The sequence below is a fragment of the Bos indicus x Bos taurus genome, chromosome 28, assembly GCF_003369695.1.
Source record: "Bos indicus x Bos taurus breed Angus x Brahman F1 hybrid chromosome 28, Bos_hybrid_MaternalHap_v2.0, whole genome shotgun sequence".
NCBI lineage: Eukaryota > Metazoa > Chordata > Mammalia > Artiodactyla > Bovidae > Bos > Bos indicus x Bos taurus.
Genome location: NC_040103.1, coordinates 32,837,924 through 32,858,073, shown reverse-complemented (window position 1 = coordinate 32,858,073; position 20,150 = coordinate 32,837,924). Strand labels below are relative to the sequence as shown.

Sequence of the window (20,150 nt, the reverse complement as noted above, 5' to 3'; positions counted from 1 at the left end):
CTCGGTTCAGTAGTGTTAAGCATATTTGCATTGTTGTGAATATTTTCACCGATTCCAGAATATTTTCATCTTGCAAATTTGACACATTAAACAGCTACTCTTTTCCCAGACTCCTCAGCCCTTGGTGAGCACCATTATACTTTCTGTATCTACTTCTTTAACATTGTATCATAAGCATATTCTGTCTTGCTATATTATTTTTTCACCATAATATCCCATTAAAAAAAGAGGGACTATATTTAAGAAGACTTATTTTTAGATAGCAAGCTGCTTTCTGTTTTTCTTATTTAATGAATAATTTTGCAATGAACATCTTTGTTTCTGTAGCATCTTTCCATTTTTTAAAAAATATTTTCTTAGGCTTCTTTCCTAGAAATGGGATTAGTTTGATTTATAATGTGGAATTCTTTTCTGAAAATGCTATTTCTGGTTTAGTCCCCAAGTTGTGTCTGACTGCAACCCCATCGACTGTAGCCCGTCAGGCTCCTCTGTCCATGGGATTTCCCAGGAAAGAATACTAGAGTGGGTTGCCATTTTCTTTTCCAGTGGATCTTCCCAACCCAGGGATCAAACCTGGGTTTCTGGCATTGCAGGCAATCTCCTGCATAGCAGGCTGATTCTTTACGAACTGAGCCACCAGGGAAGCCCCTGAAAATGCTGTATTGATATTATATGAAAATGCTATATCAACTTACAATTCTCCCATCAAATTATAAGACTTCTTGTAGAGGGATCTCTGCTGCTAAGTCACTTCAGTCGCGTCTGACTCTGTGTGACCCCATAGACGGCAGCCCACCAGGCTCCCCCGTCCCTGGGATTCTCCAGGGAAGAATACTGGAGTGGTTTGCCATTTCCTTCTCCAATGCATGAAAGTGAAAAGTGAAAGTGAAGTCACTCAGTCATGTCCGACCCTCAGCGACCCCATGGACTGCAGCCTGCCAGGCTCCTCTGTCCATAGGATTTTCCAGGCAAGAGTACTGCAGTGGGGTGCCACTGCCTTCTCCAAGAGTGATCTCTAGTAGGTGAAATTCAAACAGATTGCTAGTTAAGTAGAATAAACAAAAGTCACTATATTTTTAATTGCCATGTCTTTTATTTCAATCAAGTGTAATAATTCTAATGTTGCTCATTAGTTATATTTCCTATTTCATGATGTCTGTTTATGACTTTTTGCCTATTTATGGACTACTGATGTGGTACATCCTTTTGACATTATGAAGAATTTATCCTTATTATGTCATATTTGATTTGTTTTTCTAGTAGATTATCTTCTTCATTTCTTTTATTGACATGTAGAATTTCGATATTTTTATGGTGACATTTAAAAATGTTTATGATTCCTGTCACATCTGAGTCTAGAAATTGTTCCTTTCTTTAGAGGGCTAATAAGTATGTAATTTTATTTTCTTTAGTTTTCCTATGGCTTTATTTTAATATTAAATTTAATATTAAATTTTAATCTCAATGTGATTTCAATTGTGGGGTGAGGTGACTGTTTAATCTCATTGTTAACCAGCTATTTCATTATTATTACATAATGCTTTTCTCCCTATGAGTTGTGATGACTTCTTTATCATGTATTAAATTCTTCTCTATATAATCTCTTCTACCTCTCTTCTTGTGCTTTTGCTTATCCTAGGGCTTTGTGGTAAATGTGGCCTATATGATTTCAGTACTTTGGAATTTGGTAAAATTTCTTTGTGACCTAATACATAGTCAGTTTCATGACTGTTCAACGGTTGCTATTGAACATTGTATTCCTAATTTACGGGGTATAATATATATGCATGTGTCTATCGATCCATCCATTCAGATAGAGATATACAAATATACCCAAAGGAGTTAAATGTTATCTGAACGTTTTTTGTGTTTATGTTTTGGCTCGTTTCTGAAAAGTGAAAATTGGGGGCTCCCCCCTGTGACGTGGCATTGTCAGTGTCTGTTTGATGCATTCTCACCGACTCTGTTGTACATGAGCCTCAAAGACACAGTCTTAGTTGTGTGGAGTTTATTTCACTGTTACATATTCTTGGTGAATTGTTCCTTCATATCAATATGAAGTATTACTATTTCTTTTCTACGTTTTCATAGTAGCTGCCAATTTATATGATATCATTATTGGCTTCTTTGCCCCCACACCCAGCTCTTTTTTTTTTTTTTTTTAGTCAGCATTTGTCTGGTACATATTTTTCAGCCTTTCATTTCCAACTTCCTTGTTTTCAGTGAATTTCACGTGGAATGTATTATTGCTTTTTTATATTATCTGAGTGTCTGTCAATTAGCAGATAAATTTTAACTTACTCAATTTTGTTGTGGTTACTAAAATAATTAGGTTGTATTTGCTGATGCAATAGTATTTTAGTAATACTAATTAATATACTTTTCTTTTTTCACAGTTGCTTTTCTTTAATTGGCTTGATAAAATTCTTTTGTTCTTTTTTCCCCACTGAGATTTGGAATTCTTAAGTTTTCGATACACATACTTAAATTTTTCTATTAATATATATAATTAATAGTATTTTCTTCTGAAGCAAGACAAGAACCTTAGCACAACTTTCTTTCCTTCACTGCCCTCTCTCCTCCATTCCTCCAACTTCCACATGGTAGCATCTAGAGATTTTACTTTTAGATCATTATTATTATTTATTAGTTTTTGTAATAGTCAATCAACACATAAACTGATTACTTTTACTCTTTTCTCATATTGCTTTGTGTATCTCACTTTTCTTTGGGATTTATTTTTCTTTCAGCTGGTTGAGTATATCTTTTTTTTTTTGTGCGTGCTAAGTTGCCTCAGTCGTGTCTGACTCTTTGCAACCCCATGGACTGTAACCCGCCAGGGTCCTCTGTCCATGGAATTCTCCAGGCAAGGATGATGGAGTGGGTTGCCATTCCCTTCTCCAGGGGATCTTCTCAACCCAGGGATTGGACCTGGTTCTCTTGCATTGCAGGAAGATTCTTTACTGTCTGAGCCATGAGGGAAGTCCAAAAAAGAAAGCTTCCGGAGGAACATTCAAAGTCACTCATCGGTTTCTCTTCCAGATTCTACTGCTCCTTCGGGACCTCCTTCCTGTGCTAGCCCTCCTCACCTGTTGGTGGTTTAGTCGTTAAGTCATGTCAGACTCTTGTGGCCCCGTGGACTGTAGCCCACCAGACTCCTCTGTGCATGGGATTTCCCAAGCAAGAATACTGGAGTGGGTAGCCATTTCCTTCTCCAAGGAATCAAACCCAGATTTCCTGCGTTGCAGGCAGATTCTTTACTGATCTTTTTTACAGAATAATTTCTCCTGAAAATTGTGACAGTATCTTTCCTTTGTGTTCTTGCATCCAGTACAGCCAGGAGAATTCTGACAATAATTTGATTCTCATTGCTTTGGGAGTAGATATCTTTGCATTGGTTCTGAAATGTCTCTGTAATATGCCTCTGTTTGGGTCCTTTGAAATTTAACTTGCTGGACACTTAACAGACCTTTCCAGTCTGAAAATGCAGGGCATCATCTTGATCTGGGAAACTTTAATGTTTGAAAGTTTTCCTGCTTTCCTTTTTCTTTTTGGCTGCACTTCATGGCTTGTAGGATCTTAATTCCCTGACCAGGGATTGAACCCAGTTCCCCAGCTGTGAAAACACTGAGTTGTAACCATTGGACTGTCAGGGAATTTTTCCTGCTTTCTGTTGCCCTTTATTTTCCCCTTCTGGAAACTGAATTACATAAATGTTGAAAATTCTACACCTGTCTTCCTTGTCTCTGAACTTCCTTTTGTACTTTTCATTCCTTTTCCCCTTTGTATGACAAGACCTCTGCTTGAGAGTCTAGTTTGTATGCAACTGTGTCCTTTCTCCTAATAGTTGGCTTTTTAAAGTTTTAATGTTTAAAATTTTAATTTCTTTTGCTGAGTTGACATATTTTCTCACAACTCTATATTTTTCAATCAAGTTTTTCGAAAATTGTTGATCTGTTAAGGTAGCATTAAGTAGAAATTTGCTAGACTGTGTACCTTTCTTCAAAGAAAGCTTGACTTTCCTCAAATATTTGGCGATTCTTAGTTTTGTGTTCTTTTTTGGATTTGGGATTTTTCTGTTAGCTTCTATTCAAGTGTGGTCTTTGCTTAATGTGCCTAGTCTGAAGAGTGATGGGGTATGTGGAAGTGTGTTTTGTTCCAGTAATTGGTCTTGCAGCTGTGGAGACAATTTCTTTCTTCTCAGAGTCACCAGTTTTCATGCAATATTGCTTTGACAACTAAAATGTTCATGGTACTGCTTTGTCCCGGCTGCCCCTATTTGGAACCCCAGTCTATCAGTGAATGTCCCAGCCTCCCTCTTCCCAATGTTAGTCCCCTCATCTTATCTTTTGAACAGTTGCTTTCTCCTTCTCTATGACCCCAACAATCTGTCTTTGTGAAATTCATTATCAAATTTATTGACCAAAGACACTTCTGATATTTTTTATTAGTATAGACATATATGTTTCTTACTATATATGTTATACAAATGTTAAGTTAGGTTTCTGAGCTCTGTCAAGGTAATTTTCAGCAGAATATCCACTTTTCATCTACTAGCGTTTTGTGATTTTCTCTTACGTGCTATAGTTTTTCTCCCTTTCTTTTTGCCCACGTGGGATATTGCTATTTTTCCCCATTCAGTGTTATGCTATTATTAGTATTATTAGCATTATTTTAATGAGATTTTGAGAGGAGGCAGAGATAAATTATTCTATCCAATTTGCTAAGTGTAACCACAATGCTCTAGGTTATTATTTTAATTCAGGGATGAATTATATATAATTGGTATTTTATGTAGAACTTTAGTATCACTAATCTTAGGGAAATTATTTTACTTTTGTGCTTTGAGAGGCAGTTTTTGGTACCAGGTTTATGATTATCTTATAGCAAGTTTCATAGTTTTGCATCTTTTTGTGTATTATGGAATAGTTTAGAATTTCAATATAATGTACATGTTTTCAAAAATTTAATAAATTATATGGGAGCAAAGTCGCTGAGGGGAAGCTATCTGTAAAAAATTTCAATTTATATTTCAATTATTATCCTGTAATGGTTTTCTTTTTTGTGTGTATGAACTTACAAAGTTTACATTTTTTGGAATGTCATCCCTCTCACTGCAGATTTCAAGTTTTATTAGTCCATAATTGTACATGATTTCCTTTTCTATCTGTTGCTTTATTGGTTTTTATTTTGTTTTATTATTGTTATTTTTTACCCCCAGAAAATGATTTGAAAATTTTTATCACTTTTAATATTTTTTAGTTCTCTGATTATTCAAGTATAAACACTAAAGTAGAAATCATCTTTTATTCTAGGGTTGTAAAGACTACTTTTTCCTAAGATCTTGAGCTGAATGCATTATTTTATAAGTAATCTCTTACCGTGCTACTGATTTCTTCTAGTTTATAGTTAGTATGTTCTTTAAAAGTGAAGAGGCAGAGTGCTTCATGGATATATTAGTGGTTTTAGAATATTCAAATGGTTACTAAGGGAAAAGGAAACTTGCCAACTATTTTGGGAAAAAAATAAAACTTAGTCCCTTTGGCACATTATTAACCAAAATAAATAAATATGTCAAGATGGATTTGCATGTTAAAGGTCAAAAGAAGAAAAGATACCCTAAATGGATGGTTTGCACACTTGACTGCACGTTAGAATCATCTCAGTTCAGTTCAGTTCAGTCACTCAGTCGTGTCTGACTCTTTGTGACCCCATGAATCGCAGCACGCCAGGCCTCCCTGTCCATCACCAACTCCCGGAGTTCACCCAAACTCATGTGCATCAACTTGGTGATGCCATCCAGCCATCTCATCCTCTGTTGTCCCCTTCTCCTCCTGCCCCCAATCCCTCCCAGCATCAGAGTCTTTTCCAATGAGTCAACTCTTCGCATGAGGTGGCCAAAGTATTGGAGTTAAAGCTTTAGCAGCAGTCCTTCCAGTGAACACCCAGAACTGATCTCCTTTAGAATGGACTGGTTGGATCTCCTTGCAGTCCAGGGGACTTTCAAGAGGGGGGAGTTATAAAAATTGTCTACACCCAGGTTGTCACCCAGACCGATTAAATCAGAATATCTGAGGGTGGGAGGCAGACACCAGTGTTGTTCCACAATTTCCAGGTGATTGTAATGGCAACAAAGTCTGGGAAGCACTGACGTGCAGTCTTGTTACTGGTGTGATATTAGACCAAAATCGGTGACATCGTGGAGCTGGTTAGAACTGCAGAGCATCAGGCCCCGCTTCAGACTCAAGGAATAGAGTGTGAATGTTAACAAACCCTGGATGATTCATGTGCACGTGGAATTTAAATAGCTGGTCTCTAAAGCTGGCATAGCAAGCTAGGCTCCATGGCTTATTTATTTGAATACAATTTTACTGGAATATAGTCACATGCATTCATTTACATGTCATTTGCAGCAGAGTGGGTAGTTGTGATAGAACCTAAAATATTTACTATCCATCCATTTATAGAAAAAGTTTGAAATGCTTCTCAACCGTAATGGCTCATTTGGATCATCTCAGAGCTTTAAAATTCCCTCTGTCTGACTGTACCTCAGACCCATCAAGTCAAAATCGAGGAGGAGGAAGTGAGACCTGGGTATCAATAATTCTTAAAGCTTCCCAGGTGATTTAAATATGCAGCCAAGGTTGAGAACCAGTGCCCTGAAAGTACAGAGGGAAAATGTGCATGCATTAATAAAAATCTGTTTTTATGATGGAAATGGAAATTTTTGAATATCAAAGAAACAATATTGGAAGTCTGATACATTTGACCATATAGCAAACTTTGGAATTCAGGGGAAAAAGACACCTTAAATAAATTTTAGACTTAGGGGGAAAAAAACTTTGAGCAAAATTAAAAGAATGGTGAACGGTGGGATAAAATATACAACATATATTCTCATTATGACAGCTCAAATATAGTAATAAGATGAATACACAGATAATCTGGCAGAGACCACTATAAACCACTTTAAAAAATAAAGTAAAACGACTAGTGAATATATGAGAACACAGTTAATTTCATTTGTTAATTTAAAAAACAAAATGAAACAGCGGTAAGCTCTGTTGGGGTTACATGTGTGTGTGCTCAAGTCACTCAGTCACGTCTGACTCTTTGTGACCTCATGGACTGTAGCCCACCCAGACTCCTCTGTTCATGGGATTTCCCTGGCAAGAATACTGGAATGGCTTGCCATTTCCTACTCCAGGGGATCTTCCCAACCCAGGGATTAAACCCGCATCTTCTCATGCCTCCTGCGTTGGCACCTGCATTGGCGGGTGGATTCTTTACCGCTGTGCCACCTGGGGAGCCCCTCTGTTTGGGGTTGGCGCCTGTCAGATTGAGACTCCTGCTTTCATTCTTTTCCTCCCTTCTCTTCATTTCCTTCATCTTTTCTTCATCAAAATACTGACTCTGGTGGGGTTGTAGGCAAAGAGCATTTCCCCCCTGATGGAAATGTAAATTGTTAGGAGAGTTTGGCAGGAGGATCACAAGTGCTGTGAGCGCTTACTTGAGTGCTGATATTTAGAATCTGAACCGATTGGCCAACAACGTCTGTGCCGGGGCAGTGGTTACAAGCTTGGCTTTATGGCATTACACAAGTGTGGAATGGAATCTGGCTGTGTTGCTTACACACTGTACTGGACACGCTCGCTTGTCTGTTTATTCTTAGGTGTTTTCTTCTGTTGTATGAATTAAATAAGATACAGCTAAAGGGTTAGGCATGTAGAAGTAATTAAAAATAACATATGATCAATCATAATAGATTTACTTCATTGTCAACATCATCATTTCACCATTAATTGAAAGTAACAGGAATGCTCTGTACTCTGTGTGTGTGTGTGAATCTTTATCGGCTTTCTATTTTGTCTTCTTTACTTTTCTTTGAAATTGTGAACAATAATATGCTGTTTCACAATTCCATAGCTTCATGCGATGAGATTACTGTCTGTTTAGTATTTCCGATGTGCTCAGCATGCTTCTGCAGGATCCTTAGTCTTCTGGACCATGCCTCCAGGGCAGGTTTCAGCGCTATCACTGGGAGAGAAGAAGGGAGCTAGGACGGGGTGGAGGGCTCGGCTGCAGTGCAGCTGCACCAGAGGCCTCGTCCATCCCTTTGTAGTCCTGCAGCTGGAGAGCCCTTCCGTATTGCTCCAGATCCAGGCGAGGTGGCAGACCTTTGTCCCCACATCCACCAGCCATGGGAGCCACCCTGGTGATGCGTGTGGGCAAGGTCCTTCTTCAGGAGCCAGTGATGAATAAAGATCCCTGGAAAAAGATCTGGGCTGCGCCCCACAGCAGCCGCTACTGCCCATGCTTGTTATTTATTTAATACAGTCTCCGAGTTTCTGTAGGATTCTTGTGGTTAGTCATTAGTGTGATGAGCTTGCCAATTTTTTCTTTTAGTATGTGGGGTACCTATGTCTAGGTAATGCCCCTTTTCTAACCAATACAGAGTACAGAAAAAGAAAAGTCCATTTTTGCTGCTGCTGCTGCTGCTAAGTCGCTTCAGTCGTGTCCGACTCTGTGTGACCCCATAGACGGAAGCCCACCAGGCTCCCCCGTCCCTGGGATTCTCCAGGCAAGAACACTGGAGTGGGTTGCCATTTCCTTCTCCAATGCATAAAAGAGAAAAGTGAAAGTGAAGTCACTCAGTTGTGTCCGACCATTTTTACTACTTAAGTATATAATAGGGAGTATGTAGAGGAGTTTACTGTATTTGGATAGTTTAAAGGAACTGGCTTGTGAAACCATCTAGACTTTTGGAGGGCATAATTAACATTTCATTTTCTTCACAACTCTGTTATGGCTGTTTTCTATCTCCTAAAAATATAATTTTATTTCAGAGAAATTTTAACTTATATAGACTAAATTATAAGAATATAATGTTATAAAGCAGAGGAGATGAATATTTGTTGCTTAGGCATTGCCCTTTCCACTGTTTCCTTTTCTTGGCCTCCTTATGGAATGTGAGGTTGCTGTCCATCCTCTTTCAGGACCTCTCTGGGTTCAGCAGCATGACCGTGGATCAAGGCTCTTTCCTGGTTAGGCTCCTTCTTATTTCCTAAGAGTGTCAGCCCTGGCCTCTGTCAAGTGAACCTTCAGAGGTCATGGCTTATCCCTCTAGTAGACAATGTGTAATCTCAGGGTTCCACAAGCAGAGTAGCTAATCTTTAGCTCTCTGCTGTCTAATTCTTTCTCAGAAGTCTGATTCATTCAGTTCAATTCAAGCAAGTGTTTGCTGAGTATCCTCCTTATGCCAGGCACTATTTTAGGTACATGGGATATCAGTTCAGTTCAGTTCAGTTCAGCTGCTCAGTCGTGTCCGACTCTTTGTGACCCCATGAATTGCAACACGCCAGGCCTCCCTGTCCATCACCAACTCCCGGAGTTCACCCAGACTCACGTCCATTGAGTCAGTGATGCCATCCAGCCATCTCATCCTCTGTCGTCCCCTTCTCCTCCTGCCCTCCCAGCATCAGAGTCTTTTCCAATGAGTCAACTCTTCGCATGAGGTGGCCAAAGTGCTGGAGTTTCAGCTTTAGCATCATTCCTTCCAAAGAAATCCCAGGGCTGATCTCCTTCAGAATGGGATATAGCCGTGAACAAAGTAAAGATCAGTCCCTCTCCTCCTAGAGGTGGCGCTATGGATAAGGAGACAGAAGGTAAATTATGTAAGTAAGATGCTTGTGCTTCATGCTGGGGAGAAAAGTAAAACAGGCAAGTGGAATGAAGAGTTTTTTGGGGGTGGGTAGGGTTGTAGGGGGAATTGTGGTTTTAGACAGCATAGCCAGGGAAGGTCTCACTGAGAAAGTTAACGCTGATCAAACACCTGAAGGAGGTGAGAGAGTGCACCATTTAGGGAACAAAAGGCCCTGAGGCAGGTTCACTGAGGAAGACATTCAGATGAGAGGTTAAGTACTGATATTGATAGCATAAGGGGGAGGAGGGGGTCAGCAGGTCTGGAAGGAATGAGGACTGGCCTTGCTTTAGGTCGCTGAGGGACTTGGACTTCTCCTCTGTGTGGAATGGGCACATTGGAGGATTTTGAGCAGAGGGGCGGCATGACCATTTTACCTGGTGACAGGCTCTCTGGCTGCTCTGCTGAGGACTGACCACAAAGTGTCCAGTGGGGAAGCAGTTAGGAGCTGTTGTGATATGCGGCTGGAAGGATCAACACTCCAGACCATGCATTTCTCCAGAGTGTCTAGCGTAATCTGAGGAGAGCATGTAGACTGATTTTTTTTAAGTATTTATCTATTTTATTTGTTCATCTTGGCCACCTCAGGGGTTAGCTGTGGCACAGGGGCTTAGTTGCTCCGCAGCATGTGGGATCTGAGTTCCCAGACCAGGGATTGAACCTGCGTCCCTTGCATTGCAAGGCAGATTCTTAACCGCTGGACCACCAGGGAAGTCCCAACACTGTTCTGTTTTTTAACCTGGGTGGAATACTGTTTCGCATTTGCACTAGTGAAGCCTCGTGCTGTGATAGTGACCAGCCCGAGGCGGCCGAGTAAACAAAGCCCACAGCTGTGTAGTGCGTGAGAGTGTTGCTCCTGCATCACCCCGAGCCCCTTTGCCAGGGAGACCTTCGTCCTGGGCCTCCATCCTGGGCTCTCCTCTTCTCCTGAGAACCAGCTTGTTTTCCTCTTTCGTACATTATTAATCTTCCTGCTTGCTCTCCTTGGGAAAGTGCTCAAACCCAGGTCTCCAGTTTACAGCCAGCAAGAGGATAGGACCTAGTGACAGCTGCATTTTTTTTTTCCTTACCTTTATTTTCACACACATATTTTTCTGAGTTGCTTTAAAATGTGACAAGCGACCAACAAATAACATAGGATACAAAAGGCATTGCTTCACGATAAAGATATGCCATCGAAAGTGTGGGTCATTTGTATTCTATTTTTGTTTCCATAAATGAAAATTCACTCACATAGACACACAATTTTCCAGGATGAAATTATCAGTGGCTTATACATTACTAAAACATCCTTATATCGTGACTGGTTTCAGTGCTAACTGCCAGTCCTTGCCTATGTCGAGCTTCTAAACGTGTTATTTTATCTCCCAGCAATATGTGACAGTGATGCTGGAGTTAGATCAGCCATCCAGGTTGGGCTAGGTGCTTAGAACCAGCAGGAACGTTTATTTAAAAAACTCACTTTCCAGCCTGCCCCTCTGCCCATGCTGATTTAATAAGACTTAGGAACATTGCAAATATTTTATACAAACAGTACATTTTCTGAGAACTTGGATATTTGAAAGTATTTTTTTGTTGCCTTTATTACTGTTGAACAACTACTTGACGGGGTATAAAAATCTTGGGTTAGACTCTCTTTGTTTTAAAATTCTGAGTTTTGCTCAATTGTCATTTAACACTCACTGATATATAATTAAATCTTAGTTGCATTAATTGTAACCCTCTCCTCACCCTCATCACTTTGATTTTTTTATATTTTCATTTATTTTAATGCTTAAAATTTGAAGGATACGAATAGGTGATTTCTTGGTATCAGTCTTACAGAGCTGGTCATTCATTTTGCCTTGCACTCCTGTGATGTCCTGGCCATTATTTATGATCTGCGTGTTGTCTGCACTTCCCTTTGGAACACATTTCACTCACAGGTTGGGTCTCTGTACTCTCCACTTCGTTTCTGTTTCCTTACGTTTCATCTTTTTTCCTCCCTTTTCTCATGTTCTCTGCCTCGTGAGACGGGGCCTCCGTTTTGCCCTCTGCATCCAGTTTTCAGCAGTGTGAAGTCCACCTTTCATCAGCTCAGTTAGGACTGAGTTTTGGGCTCGGGAGCCTTTTATTTCATCCACATCCCTTCTCATCTCTGCACTTTCTTGTTTAATAAAAGTAAGATGAATATCATTCACAACAGAAGGCAGATGTCTTCTGAAAAATCTTCTGTCCATGAAGTTAAATCCTTTTAGATGAGAAATTTTCCTTTTGAGCCACATCTTCTCGTCCTTCTGCCTGTGTGCCTTATGTTAGTTTTTTCTTTCACCTTATGCGTGAATGAAGAATCATCGATCTGGGCCCAGTGTGGAGCCATTTAGGAGAACACGTCCGATCTGTCTTCTTTCCTTGATTCACCCTGGGGTCATAAGAGAATCACCACAGCCTCTTCCCTCTGCTCTGCATGCCTTCCCCGTTTGCTGCCTCAGATAAGGCGCCAAATAAAGTCTCACCCACTGGCTCTGAGCTAACCACTCACAGTTTAGCCCACTCTGTGCTCAGCTCTACGCATGACACATGGGGCAGCTTAATATAATGCTTTCAGAAAATATGCACAAGAACATCCCCTTGAGAGCAGGTGTGCTGTTGAAAGTGTTCCAGAGCTGCGATAATCAGTATTTTGTAAACAGTACTCCTACAAGACTGCCAAGCTTCAAAGTCCTGTGCCACTCAGATTGCTTTTGACTCACTAATTTGATCTCAACAGAAATACATTTTACTCATGGCTATTAAAACCCAACAATAATTTGTATTTCCTTGAATCTCCACTTGGGTCTTCCTTCCCCATTTCCCTCTCTCTCTTCACATGTAGAAACACTGCTGCTTCTTCATTCAAGAGAGGTTGCTGATTTCTGAAGAAGAAGCGTTTATCTTGACATTCAATAAAATGGAATTATAGAAGTTTTGAATCCTGATGTTATGGGGTGTGAGATCTTACTGATTTGATTTTTTTTTGATTGGGAGAAAAATATAGAACTTTGTAGGAAACAGATAACACCATGGGCTATACTCTTCATTTTATCAGGACTGAAGATAAAAATTGAAAAAAAAAAAATTCACCAAAGAGGTGAGGTTATCCGATTTGTTCCTAATCTGCTCTTAGCACAAGGGTTACGCTGAGCTATTCCCAGTATTTTTCAGAGGCAGAATCCTCTCAAACAGCCGTGCAACTTAGACATAGTGCTTTAAATCAGAGATGGACACGAGACAGCTCAGTGAACTGGGCTCTCCCCGCCAGAACTTCCTCTGCTGTAGCTCCACACAGGCTCCCTTTAATGAGCCTGTCAGTTTACCAGCTGAGATTAAACTAGTCAAGGATCAGGATGAAGGAGTACATCCAAGGTACTGGATGGTTCAGTCTTCTGCAGGAATTTCATATCCCCTCAACCTTGGCAGCTCTAAATCCAGCAGCAGAGTGTAGGCATTAAAACTACACATTGAAAATAACGCAGCTCTAATTTCATTTCTCTTTCCAGGTTTGAGATTTTTAAGAGCTCTCAGACTGATCCAGTTTTCAGAAATTTTACAGTTTCTGAATATCCTGAAAACAAGGTAAGATGTTCTGTCTCCTATTTTTTTTTTTTTCCTCCTTCTGGTCCCCAGTGCTAAGCTGTAAATATCAGGTGTATTTACTTTCATTATGATAAAATTAGTGTTCTTTTGTGCACAGAGACAGTGCTCCAATCCAGAAATCCAGGGAGAGCCTAGCGTTGGATCTTCTGCAGGACAGGGGACTCTGTGGTGATGAGAAGAGGAAGGGCCGTGTATGTGGGGGAGTAGAGGCAGTTTGGGGGCACCACGTGGGGTTGCTTGGGCACCAGACACAGCATCATGGAGAGAGGAGCACAGTGGATAGGGATAGGTCTGCTCATTGATTGGGAAGTCCTTGCTCACAGGTTTTAAATCACCCCTTTATTACATCACTAAATAAGAAATTGAACCTGGCCATGAAAGCAGTGGAGGCAATGCTCTTTGAGAGGCAATCACAAACCTCATACGGCACACAGAAATCATTTTATTTCAAAGTACATTCTAGATGTTCACTTTATAGCCCGTGTAGCCCCTGGGGCTTGCTCTGTGAATTGCCTTCTGGGGAATACCTAAAAACCTCCTGCTGAAGGCACCATGACTACTTCTGTTAACTGTGTTATGATCTGGAAAACACTACTGGACCAGGAGAAAAAAATTCCCCAGAGACCCTTTTCCTGATGACCTGCAGGTTCTCAGAGCTGGCCTGAAACCAGGGCTGCCTTGATGAATAAACTAATAAAAGAGGTTGGACGTCTTTTAATGGAGAATAAGTACAGGTCATAAATTTCTCTCATAGGAAATTACACTTTGAGAAACTCACTGCTAATGTTCCATTTCCTCTTCGGTTGGCCTTAGCGTGTTTGATAAATGATGAAAAACAGGACACCTCTGAGTTTGTGATTTATAATGAATACACCTGCACTCAGGGAGGGGAGCAAGGGGGGCTTGGACTTAGCATTGTTTTCCCAGTAACTGAGGCTGGGACTCAACTTCCGGAATATGTCACATCCAACAAGTGTGACAGGCTCTTGGCTTTCCTCTTAGGGTCTTAGTGTTTTTTGTTTATTTTTGTTTGTTTTAATTCCAGATTGATTTCCCCTTGCTAACTATTCATCTGTGAATAGGGGAATAAATTCACTTTCTGTTAGTCAAGTTAAAAAGAAAATGAGCATCGAATGCCCTGGTAGTCTTCTACGGTGTGTTCCAACACCCTTACTGTCGTAATCCTGGGGTCAGAATTTGTTGGTGCTCCATTGTGTGTACTATTATTAATATAGGATGAATATTGTTATTCTTCATATTTCTTCTGAGTGACAGTAACCTTCATTGCTACCATTTTATGACTCTTGTGTGCAATGGACCCATATTACTCTTGAAATTAAAATGATTGACAAAGCTAGCCATCCCTAAGGTTTGCCTATATCATATTTGCTACACTGGGTTTTTAAAAGTAGACCTGGTGAGGACCCAGTGCTGCTCACAGGGGCTGCATTTAAGAGACACTCATGCGGATGGTGTTATATGGAGCTGTCCACACTGTCTAACGTGGTAGAGTGCCTCCGTCTCCCGGCTTCATGATTACTTGTTCAGGAGTCTTTTAATCCTCTGACCCCAAGGTGCCATCACTCCGAGGAGTAACACGGAAAGAACTGTGTTCTCACCTTCCTTGTACTCCATGCGATCCTTTCTGGACTTAGGAGAATGATAAGCCATCTGTGTAAAATATCTTTTTCTGGGCTTTTGCCAAGAGAGCCACCGATTTCCCACTTCTTAGGGTGGGGGTGGGGCAAACTTTCCTTTAGGTGTAGGAAATAGCACTGGCATCCCTGGGGAAACAGTCCTCCTGAGAACTCCACAATTAAGGCGGTTCCTTCTCCCAGTGCAGAGGAGGGGAATACCTGAAGCGATGAGTGAGGGTAAGAGGCGACTTTCTGTGTTGGGAGAGTCATGAGGTGGTGGGCTACCACGGAGTCTGCCATCCTAAGCCCCAAACATTTTCCCAGCATCCTGCTGCCCACAGAATTAAACTCCCCTGTCACTGGAGAATGGTTTCCATCTCGGCCTCACGCTTGGAATTGTCCCACTTCCTTTGGCTTACGGTCACAGCCATGTGAGTAGGTCAGTTCAAGCCTGAATCGAGCACCCACCTGTGCAGCAGTGAGAGGGTGCCAGGATTGAGTTCTGCTTTCTGAGAGCCCCTGAGGGAGGGAGAGCCGACTGTGGTTGGTACTGGGATGCAGACCTTGGAGGCATAGAGGAGAATAGTTAAGTAAGCCTCAGCTTGAATGAGGGGCAGTCAAGGATCCTTTCAAGGCAAAGAGGGTGTCTTCAGTAAGCCTTGTAGACAGCCAGGTGTCATCCTGGTGAGGCTGGAGACTGGGCCTATGAGAGCGAGGGGTGCAGCTGACTTCCAGTCACAGCAGCTGCAAAAGGAATGTAAGTGAGAAAAGAGAGCCCTCGGAGGGACTTCCTGATGACTCAGTGGTAAAGAACCTGCCTGCCAATGCAGGAGACGTGTGTTCAATCCCTGGGTCAGGAAGATCCCCTGGAGGAAGGCAGGGTAACCCACGCCAGTATTCTTGCCTGGGAAATCCCGGACAGGGGAGCCTGGCGGGCTACAGTCCATGGGGTTGCAAAGAGACAGACACGACTTAGTGACTAAACAACCACAACCATTCTACCGCGTCACTTATTTCCCACATAGCATTCCACGCTGTGTACAATATTTACCATCATTTACCTAAGCAACACACTTTATTTTTTTTTTTTTACATTTTGGAAACTGAAACCACTGTACTACCTAAATGGCCTCAGAAATGGCTCCACGTTTAAAGGCCTTTAAAAGAGTAGAGGCCACATCATGAAGGCTCTCAGATGTCATGAATTCCACGTGGAAATTGTATGGAAAGTGGGCTTGAAACATCTAAGCCATCGATGTTTAGATGTCAGGGGGGCAGTTGTCCAGGCATTGGTACTATGGACTGGCCTTAGAAAAGGGAGAGAGATTGAATGATATTTAAGGTGTAGAATTGACAGAACTTGAATTGTGTCTATAGCTCAGGCCCTTCATCCCTGTGGGATACAGTGCAGTTGACTTTGAGGGGGCTTCACATCTGTCTGGCAAAGGTAACAATGAAACAAAATAAGGACATTGGCACCTATCTGTATTCTCAGCCGGAAGCAAAGAGGAAGATACTAATCAACCAGAACTGGGACGAATTTGTGTTTCTCTGTGGAAGGAGGATGACATTTTCAGTGTCAACCAAAACATGTCCTGGTAAATTCACTGAGCAAAGATAACCCCCATGGTTCTGTGTTTTTAGTGATAATCTTGGAAAGAGAGGGACATTCATTCTTCCAGTATCTACAGAGATACACACACCATCTCTCTCTGTCTTTCTTTCTCCCCCAGTATCTACAGAGTCCTGAGAAAGGTCTCTGACCTGTAAAAACAGGAAGGTCTCTGTGTCTCCCCTGTGGATAATGATTCATTGTATCCTTTCGTGGCTAGTGAGAACTCATGGGCCAGGGTCCCAGAAACAATAATAGAAAACACGAAAGTGAAGTTAAGCTATCATGCAAAGATCACACTTTTTATCCCTTATCACGAGAACGCTAGAATCTGAATTGTTCCAATCACTCTCATCCTTAGGACCTTAGGGTTCAGTCCAGACTTCTGAACTTGACCCTCAAGTCTTTATCTCCAGTGTCCACACAGAGCCCACAGACCTACCCTGCAACCCTTTTCCTCCTTCCAGGGAGCTCTTTGCAACCTGGTGAGATTCAAATTTTAGAATATGGAGAGAGTGCCCCAAGAGTTAATCTTGTATCTCTTGCGTAGAGCTTTTAGATGATTGCCCGGTCATAGAGTTTAATTTGAAAAGCAAATCCTAATACTGGGGATCTGTAATAATGCAGATGCCATAAAAATAATCAGATTTCAGTGCTTAATAGAGACTCTTTCAGCAACAATGATTAAATGTTCTCTACACAACAGAGAGCTCCCTTAAGCGCTATTAATATCACTGTGACGATCACTTAGAGATTAATAATCACCATATTGGGTCATTTTCCAAAGCACCATGAGGCCTGGAGATTCCCATAGTTTTAATATCTCAAGAGGGCTCTGCATGGTTATCGTTGGGACACTGCTTTGTTCCAGCATCCAGGACTATGTAAGTGAGTCACCTCGGCACTCAATTATCTTCGGAGAAGTTGAACAACACAGGCATCCCTGAGATCTCTTTCTTTGCTACTGACTACCTGTTACTCATGAGTCTCTCACTGTCCAGTATTAACGTGCCTCAGAGGAGGCTTTTACTTTATTCTGGCCTCCCCTTGAGAAACTGGTTGGGCCGTGGATATGGTGGTAACCTCTCTCCTCTCTGGGGCAATGGCCTCTGACCCTCTTCATATCCTATGCAAGAGTGTGGGGGAGTCCCAGCTTTGCTTTCACAGCAAGGAGGACTTTCTGGTGGACCCCAGTCTGTGACTCTTGTTGTGTAGTGTAGTGGACTAAAGGGCAGTCTTTGGGGCCAAACTGCCTGGGTTCAAATCCCAACTCTGCTGCCTGCTTATGTGAACTTGGGTCAGTTTCTTAACCTTGGGACCAACTCATAGAGTCTTTATGAAGATGAGATGAATTCATATACATGAAGTACTTAAAACAGCAGTATGCATGGTAAATCCTGTGAGAGAACCGTGCTAGCCATTCTTATCAGGGTGATCTTAAACTCTTAGAATTTCAGTCGTCCGTTTTCCCTTGAGAAAGAGGTGGAAGGGGTCAGAGATCAATCTATTAAGACTGATGGGCTGAACCAGCCTGTGGGCAGTGTTACACCCCTCTGGGAAGACTGAAGAAGATAGAACATAGGGTTCTTTTCTGCGTGATGCAGTTGGGAACACGAGAAAGTCAACTAGAAATGTAAAAATGATGGCTTAAGAGAGTGGGATTGGTGTCCCGTGATTAGCTGGAGATAAAAAAGCCGCAGGTCACTTGGTATTGCCATGGGTGGAGTTACTTTAAGGAGGAGGTATGGCCTATACCAAGCTTTGGAGAAAGGGAAATATTCAGTAGGTGGGGAGGGCTCTCAAGCTGAGTCATAGCATAAACAGTTTTGGCAGATATTTTTGGCTTTGATAGAAGTTGCAAGAGTTTATGTAGAAAGAACAGTGGTAGGAGAATATCTGAGACTTCAGCGGGTGTGGAAGGAGGCAGTGTAGACATAGAGTTTTAGTCCATGAGGACCTTTGGACAGGGGAGCAACCCCCTGCAACAGTGGTTGAGGAGCTGTACAGCCAGCGGGAGAAAACGGGGTGAAGGCAGGGAGGAAGAATGCAGAAGGGAGACCAGCTCACTCTGTGCAAATTCTTAGAGGTCCTACTGTGCACGGGGGACTCACCACTCCCAGGCTTCTGGCCGACAAGGCCCCTGCTCTCAGGGAGCTAGACATCTAGTGAGTTCCAAAGAACTCACTTCTCAAAGAACACCAGTGGATGCGGAAATTTTTAGGTGTAAGATTGCTAGGGAATAGGATATTCCTATGGCCCAGCAATAGGGATATCTATTGCTGGGCCATAGGAATAAACCAGAGTCCCACTCCCCAGCTGGCATATTGATTACAAAGGGAAGCTGGCGCCTCTCAGTGGCGCCACCTCGGGCTCCCACGGATACCAAGTGACTGCACCTGGTGTAACAGAGTTGCAATTTCCTGATGTGATGCCATCCCAGGCAGGTATTCTCAACAGATGTATTGAAACAGGATCTTGTAAGACAAATCCAGAATATGGGACTTTCTGGATAACAGCAGGCTTGGCTGCATAGAAAATAAAATAATCACAGAAAGACATAATAAAAAGGGTGTGTGTATGTGTGTGTGTGTAGGGGGGGCGGGTAGGCGGGGCATGTTATATACAGATTAAAGGAGAATAAAGCACAGGATGGAAAATACATAGCCTATGGGCCAATCAACCCACTGCCTGTCTTTGTAAATAAAGTTTTATTGGAACACAGCCACAACTAATTCCTTTACAGGTCTCCTGTGTATAGTTGCAACAGAGACTTTATGTCCCAGCAAAGCCTGGATATTTACTATTTGTCCCTTTGTTAGAAAAGTTTCCTGACTCCTAGATTAAAGCCACATAATAATCAAATGCAGCACATTATTATCTCTATTACTTCTTTAGGGTGAAAACATGAGAGCATCAATAAGCCTAATATTGGAGCAACTGCAGAAATCTAGCTTGGGAGTGAATATTAGATGACATTACTGAATCTGTGTTAATTTCCTTAGGTAGGACAGTTGGACTATGATCGTTTTACATGGCGTCCTTCTTAGGTGTTGAGTGCTGAAGTTTATAAGGTTGTGTTGTGATGTCTACAACGTGCTTGTAAATGGTTTCAGCCAGAAAAAAAAGAGAGAGAGAAAATATACAGATAAAGCCAATGTGGCAAAATGTTAGGTGAAGGGCATCCCAGTGTTTGTCTTTCACTATTTCTGTAGACATAAAAATGTTCAAAGTAAAAAGTAATAAAAAATTTTTTTAAACAACCAGAGGGGTTTATTTAGGGACCACTCTCAGCAGCTCAGATTTCATCTTCCTACAGGCTCCAGCCTGAACTACATTTGCCGCCTTTCAGATCCTTCCCTTATGACGGGGAGGAACACTGGGGGCTTGGGGATGGGCTGCCTCCTCCTTAAAGGGGCGCTGTTGCCCTGGAAGCCACTCCCAACAGGGTCTTCTGTAACTTGGGGATCTTGCTTTTTGTCTCTTTTGCACAGTAATTCCATCAAGCTGGTGAATCTGCTCTCCATTTTTATCAGCACGTGGCTCACAGCAGCCGGGTTCATCCATTTGGTAAGTATCCTTGAAGATG

General features: G+C 41.8%; 1 protein-coding gene across 1 annotated transcript in view; it reads left to right on the top strand.

Moving 5' to 3' along the window:
* Positions 1-20,150, top strand: part of KCNMA1 (potassium calcium-activated channel subfamily M alpha 1) — a 771,888-nt gene that overhangs the window by 495,610 nt on the left and 256,128 nt on the right. Inside the window, 2 exon segments of the mRNA XM_027530425.1 lie at positions 13,219-13,294; positions 20,056-20,131. Of these exon segments, the coding sequence (XP_027386226.1) occupies positions 13,219-13,294; positions 20,056-20,131 (152 nt within the window).